At 40.8% G+C, this 7,278-nt stretch overlaps 1 protein-coding gene across 1 annotated transcript; it reads left to right on the top strand.

Annotated features, from left to right (window-relative positions):
- Positions 1-4,513: 4,513 nt before the first annotated feature.
- On the top strand, positions 4,514-5,201 carry NAA11 (N-alpha-acetyltransferase 11, NatA catalytic subunit). Its single transcript, XM_037138542.2, is given in 2 exon segments — positions 4,514-4,900; positions 4,902-5,201. Coding segments are annotated over 2 exon segments (684 nt in total). The 5' UTR covers positions 4,514-4,516.
- The last annotated feature ends 2,077 nt before the right edge of the window (positions 5,202-7,278 follow it).

Below are 7,278 nucleotides of genomic sequence, written 5' to 3'. Positions count from 1 at the left end.
TGTGTCCTTTCAAAAGCTAGAGACTATTGATCCCTTCCTTGATTTTTTTTTTTGGGGGGGGGATCATTCCAGTACTATGTTGCTTAATCTATTTCAAACCCATTAATAATTTCTGCTATTCTGTACCTGCTGTATTCCTTTTGCCCTGACCCACATTTTTATTTTCATCAAGTATATCAATCAGTTAGCATCTTCCGGGCTTCAAGGTAACTTCCATAAAAGAAATACATTTGAAAATAATATTACTTCTTTGCATGAAGTTCTTATATACATTATCCTATTTCATTCTTAAAGCCAAGTAGTAAGGTTGATATATAGATTTCCATCCTCTAGAGGAGAAAAGAGAAAGCCCAGAAAAGTTAAATGGCCGAAGATCATAGCTAAATAAATGACTGAATCAAGACTGTAAGTCAAGTTTCTTTTTGCAGTTCCCAGCATAGTTTCTTAAAGCTACCTCTTTTCTTCAGATGCATCAGCTAGTCTCTGGCCATGACTTCTTCATTCCACAGCTATTTCTAAGCTATACCGCTTATGATCTTGCATTCAAATCGCTGCTGACACAGTACTAACTACCAGTGACTTCTGATGATGCCCAAGGCCTTTGTCCTACTTGACTGTGCAATGGAATTTAGGGACAACTGGGACACATGCGGAAGCAACATGGAGCTGATGGAATAGGTTTCTGGTACCTGACAGTAGGAATTCTATAAATTTAAAGAGGTCTTCCCTTCTGATACCTGAAAACAGTGACTCCATGACCATCTCTAAATATTTTGCCTTGTTATCATCCATTAGTGGCTGGAATATTAAGGTTCTGTATGTCAGACTGGGAAAATATAAAATTTAAATTCACATTAAAAATAGTCAATTACTCTAATTCCTATCAGACAGGGACCAGCCAGGAAACCACTCTAGGTTAATTTAAATGAGGAAATTTAATACATAGATAATGAGTGATGAAAAAGCTGAGAAGCCAACAGGGAATGGTGAAGCAACCAAAAAATTAGTAATTGCAAGAAGCCCCTACCCTTTCCAGGGCCTCAGGGAAAAAAGGGAAGTCTTATTACCGTAGACTAGAAGTGATAGTTGGCTGGTTGGAAAACTTGAACCTGAAAGGCTCTCTGGTGGGGAGCTAAAACCGCAGATGAAACCAGCCGGCACAGGGAGAGGCCACCCAGGGATGAGCTAGCAGGGGAGAAATACCCAGGCTTCCGCCATCCTTCCTCTCTCACAGCAACCCCCGACCCACCTGCCACTGACCTAATCTATCTGGAGGCTAGTTGGCAAGGAAACCTGAGAGACCTAGTTTGTGGGTGAAGGGTCAGAAATGACCATTAGTTACAACATTGGCCAACCCACTTCCCAAGGCTTAAAAGAGAAATTTAGAGCTGTAATCTGGTTGCTAAATTACATTCCATTTACTTTTCTTTTATTATAATGAAAAGGATCTGCAAATCTCTGAGTAGCCTAGACATTGTAGCATTTGGTACATAATGTAGCTGGTTAGTGGAAATAATGCTAAGTATAGAAAGTGATGTAGCATAACGTACTGTCACATTTTCTCATTACTCACTTTAAGCAACAATAATGACTATCATTACACAAAAATATATACTATAATCATACACTTTACTTGGACTGCATAATGGATTTACTTAGCCTGTCTTAATATATTTATACCTGCAATTACATTCTTATTATATAAGCATCCACTTAAGACTCGCAATGAAGCATGCTGTCTACTACTCCCTAGAAAAACAACTATTTTCATAACACAAACTCTTATCCTCAAGAAACAAAGAGGACAGGAGTTAAGAATAAAGTAAATGATACACGTACAACACAGGCATGATTGAGAGGAGCACGCAAGGAAGTCATTCATTTTTCCAGAGGGCAGGGAGTCAAAGAAGATTGCATGTAAGAGTGTGTACTGGAGCTAGACCTCAAGAATCAAAGCAAATGCTACGTCTCTCTGAAGTCTTCCCAGGCTCCTCTCCCACAGGCACAAAGATCATTACAATGATTACTTACCTCCCACCTTCTGGATCAATTATGATGCTGAATCATCTGCTCACTTCTAGAAAATGCTTGAAGATAATCCCTCACATGTCCATCTACTTGGCACTGCAAGAAACATTACAGATATTCACAATTCACAGATATTCACTTCTTTTTCTGTCACTCTCAAGCCTGTTCCCTTGCTATCCTGCTTGCTACATACTACTAAGTATTTTATGACAGTAAATCTTTGTTCTATTTTGATTTCCTTTTCAATACAACCCCATACCCATAAAGATCTGCAGTGTACACTGACCCAAATTCCTTAACGCTATAAGGGAAGATTTTGTTCCCCTACCTTTGGAAAGGAATTTAGATAACAGGTTGCATTCTGGAAACTGGGTTTCTGTTAGCCATACCCTTAATGGAAGATAAAGGGCCAAAATTTTGCTGCCTGTGTAGACCTTTCCTGTTATGAAGACTGTAAAAAATACATGGTGGTGCTGTAGGGTCAATACATGGCCCTTCTCCCTCCTATGACGGAAGGCTAGTCACAGGGTCTCTGACCAGAAGGAACATGTACTATGTTGGGAACAGATTGTAACTCCCTCCTTATCTCTTTTTGAGAGTGGCTTCTTGTTCTGTGAATGCTTCTGGACCTTTTCCCTCCCCCACATCCACACTGATGTAATGCAGCTCCAGGCCACATGTAGGTTCCTGCAACCAGGATTCAGGCTGCCTTTGTCTGGGGCCCCTTATCCTGGAGAGGGTGCAGTCTGCCACTGACCCATCACTGTGGGTGCACTCCCCTGTAATGTGAGTAATAAGGGACAGTCCACATAGGCTAGTCCAACGGGGTGGTTTTTTCAGAATATCATGAACACTTGAGCAGCTCCCTGATTTGGGGCTCTTATACTACAGATGACTATTTCAGATCCCTTACTTGGGACATTACTTATCTATACCAACAGAACTGAGGTCATCCTCTAGGATAAAAATCAGGCTCAGGGTCCCAAGGCCCACCCAAATTTCACAGAATTTGGCAGAATTGCTTATAAAAGTTGAACATCATAATATCTTTTCACCTGGTAATTCTAATCTTAGTTAAATATGCATGTGTCAACAAAAGACATGCTCCAGAACATTTAGGTACTCTATTCATACTATACCCAAACTGAAAATAATACATATGGCCATCAGTAGTAAAATAGACAAATAAAATGTGGTAAATTCAAGTAATGGCATACCAAACAAGTAAGTTGAAAGAACTCTCAACCACACACAGGTAGCTAAAACAAATAGTGAATAGAAATAAATCTACACAAAAAGAATGTATACACTATGGTTCCATTTATATAAAGACTATTAGAAGTTTAGGTCATTTTTGCAGGAAACAGTATGGCATTTCCTGCCATTCAAAAATAAAAAGGGGGGGAACTAACTGCCTTTTGACCCAGCAATCCCACTTCTGGGAATATACCTCAAAAATCCTGAAACACCATTCAAAAAGAAGTACATGCATTCTTATGTTCATAGCTGTGTTACTTACAATAGCCAAATAAGGAAACAGCTCAAGTGCCCATCAGTAGATGCGTAGTATATCATTTACGCAATGAAATACTACACTATAGTAAAAAAAAAACAAAACAAAAAAAAAACCTCTTATCCTTTGCTATAGCATGGATGGACCTAGAGATTATTATGCTAATCAAAGTGAAATAAATCAGAGAAAGACAAATAGTATATGATCTCACTTGTATATAGAATCTGATGAGCAAAATAAACCAATGAACAAAAATAGAACTGGAAGCATGGAGACAAGGAACAGACTGACAGATTTCAGAGGGGAGGGGGTTTGGGGGGAGGGGGACTGGCTAAGGGAAGGTGAAGGGATTAGCCAAAGAACATACGTGCATAGCCCATGGGCATAGACAATAATGTGCTGAAGGCCAGAGGGTTGGACAGAGGCAGGCAAACGGGGGTGGGGGCTAGAAATGGGGACATCTGTTATAGTGTCAACTAAAAAAAAAGTTTCGGTTTTAATTTCTCTTGGGCTTTGGGGGTAGAGGACAATAGAAAGGGACATAAGAAAGGGTTTCTGGGGTGTGAGCAATATTCTGGTTCTCGATGTAAATGCCATTACCTGGGTTTATTCAATTTCAGAGAAAATTCAACCAGCTGTATCCAAATTTAAAAGTTAAAACTTAAAAGAATGACAGGAATAGACCAACATCGTATTTAAAACCAAGCACAATAAACTCCACCTCCCCAACCCCTCAAGCCCTGTGTACCCACACGCAAATGAAGGCAAAGCCTCATTGGCTGGTACTAGGGGGCGCACTTCCGGAAGTAGCTCTTAGCACCACCCCTTCCGCCTGGTGACTATTCCGTCTTCGCGCCTGCGCACCATCCAGCTTAGTGGCTTGGGCTCCTGAATTCAAACCGAGAGGTAACCAGCGTCCTGTGCGCCTCTTTCTGGGTCACCACTGTCGAGCTTCAGCTCGCTACTACTGCCATTATGAATATCCGCAATGCTAGGCCAAGCGACTTAATGAATATGCAACATTGCAATCTCCTGTGCCTTCCCGAGAACTATCAGATGAAATACTATTTCTACCATGGCCTTTCCTGGCCCCAGCTCTCTTTCATTGCTGAGGACGAGGATGGGAGCGTTGTGGGCTATATCCTGGCGAAAATGGAGGAAGACGGAGCGGATGTCCCCCATGGACACATCACCTCCCTGGCGGTGAAGCGTTCACACCGGCGCCTCGGCCTGGCCCAGAAGCTCGTGGACCAGGCCTCCCGGGCCATGGTAGAGAACTTCAGCGCCAAGTACGTGTCCCTGCACGTCAGGAAGAGTAATCGGGCTGCCCTGCGCTTGTATTCTGAAACCCTAAATTTCCCGGGTTAGTGGGGTGGAACCCAAATATTACGCAGATGGAGAAGATGCTTACGCTATGAAGCGGGATCTCACGCAGATGGCAAATGAGCTGAAACGGCTGCTGGAGTCAAAGAAGAAAGGTGGTGTGGGGCTGGGCTTCAAGGAGAACGAGGAGACCCCAGGCAGCACACCTCCTGATTCTGAAAAGTCTGGCGAGAAGAACCCAGCCACTGACCACAGTGGCGGTGACAGCAAGGAACCCAACAAGTCGGAGAGCACCGATGTCCAGGACAGCCCAGAAGACTCAAATTCCACCTCCTAGAACCCGCTTAAGGTATTTTCTCTTCCTGCCCCTATTCCTTCCTACCCTAAATCCTTGCACCCCCTACCACATCCTATCCCATCTATCCTATTAGCTGGTTTCATGGTGAGAACCACCCTTGGGGGAGGGCGTAGATTGGGTTGGGGGAAACTATTGGAAGTTTACAGGACTCCAACTCACATGTTGAAAATAGATTGAATTCAGTAAAAGAAGCAAGCGTTTACCTTGCCCTTTTAGTATGAATTGTATTTCAGGTTATGGATTGTATTTCATCAACTAGGTTCTAGTTGATGAAAAATTTCTTCTCTATAGAATTCTAATAAATGTAGAAATAATGATATAAAGTCGTTATTTTGTAACTTGTGATGAAATAATATATCTAGCTAATACTAAAGGGTGAAAGGTGAAGCACTTCTTAGTAATCGGTCAGATAAGTCACTGATCAAATGTAAAATCACTAAAAGGAGGGCAAATATCATGTGCCTCCTCATGCACCAGGAAGTACACCTATGAAATCTTTTTGCCAAAAGAAAGTTTGAATCCAAAGAAGGCTCTAGATGTAACCTTTTTATTTTTTAAAAAATAGAGGGACCTTTTTAACTAGACCATGACATAATCAGTCAAATCCAGAATGAGAAATTTCTACAGAACAAACGACCTGGTTTTCTTCAACAAGTAAATGTCATTTTTAAAAAGGGAGGAGGAATTTATTGAAGCAAACTTCAGAGATATTTTGACCAAATGCAACCATTTATGGACATTGTTTGGATCCTATGCAAATTTTGAACAATGGAACTGATTGTATGCTGTTAAGGAAACTGTTAATTTTGTTAGGGAACTAATTTGCATTACAATATTATAGTAAAAATGTCCTTATCCATTAGAGATACATACTAAATTAATATGGTGCCTAGGATTTACTTAACGCCAGCAAAAAAGGAAAACAAAGGGTTGGCAAGATAGGATAATTGTTGAAGTTGGATGGTGGGTACTTGAGAGATTCATTATGTTCTTTATTGTTTTGAGTGTGTGAAAATTAAGCCAAAGGACAAAAACAATTATTGTACGTCTTAATATACACTGACACTAAGAAGCCACTAAAAAAGTAGTTTAAAAGACTAACGTCCATTAAGGAACTTTATATAACACCTTAAGAATCTCAAGGGTCAATAAGCTACTGTCAGTTTAGAAGCCTTAACTTGTAATTCTAGTCACCTTACATTTACATGCAAAAAAAAAAGGCAAAAACTTTCTCATAACAAAGTCTAATCATGAGTGGCATAATTAAATACTGTCTGATTACCCCTTCACAATTTTTTAAAAAATTTAACAGGAACCTAAACAACAAAACAAGCAAGCAAGCAAAATATAACCAAAGGCACTGAAATAGAGAACAGGCTGACAGGGACCAGAGGGGAGAGGGGAGGGAATCTCAGGGGAAAAGGGGAAGGATTCACAGGAACAAGTATAAAGGACACATGGACAAAAACTAAGGGGGGTGGAAATGGGAGGGAGGTGGGTAGCATTGCAGGGGTGGGTGGGCTAGGATGGGAGTAAAAGAACACTGTTCTTGAACAACAATTGAATAAATAAATTTAAAAAATAAAAAGATTTTTATGTATTTATTTTGAGAGAGAGGGGAAGGAAGAAGAAAGAGAGGGAGAGAAACATCAATGTGTGGTTGCCTCTCGCATGCCCCCAGCTGGGGACCTGGCCCACAACCCACTCATGTGCCCTGACTAGGAATCTTAACTGGCAACCCTTTCGTTCACAGGCCCGCCCGCACTCAATCCACTGAGCCATACCAGCCAGGGCTCATTCACAAAAATTTTTATGTGTCAGACATGAGGTTTAGAGTTTGGTATATAGCAGTTACCAGGACAAGCTGGCATTTACATTGCAGCATTTAAGAAAAAAGTGTACTATTTTTTTTAATACAGTTTAATGCTGAAACTCAAATTATATAGCATACTAACCATGCTTTATTTTCATTCACTTATAGTACCACAGGTTATAAAGATTTAGATATAGAAAGTTCTTGGGGCTTTCTTGGTTCTAAAGCACAGGTGGCAGACAC

The sequence above is a fragment of the Artibeus jamaicensis genome, unplaced genomic scaffold (genome assembly GCF_021234435.1).
Source record: "Artibeus jamaicensis isolate MK-2021 breed Jamaican fruit bat unplaced genomic scaffold, CSHL_Jam_final scaffold_1031, whole genome shotgun sequence".
NCBI lineage: Eukaryota > Metazoa > Chordata > Mammalia > Chiroptera > Phyllostomidae > Artibeus > Artibeus jamaicensis.
The sequence above is the reverse complement of the archived record's forward strand: the minus strand, read 5'-3'. Positions and strand labels throughout refer to the sequence as shown.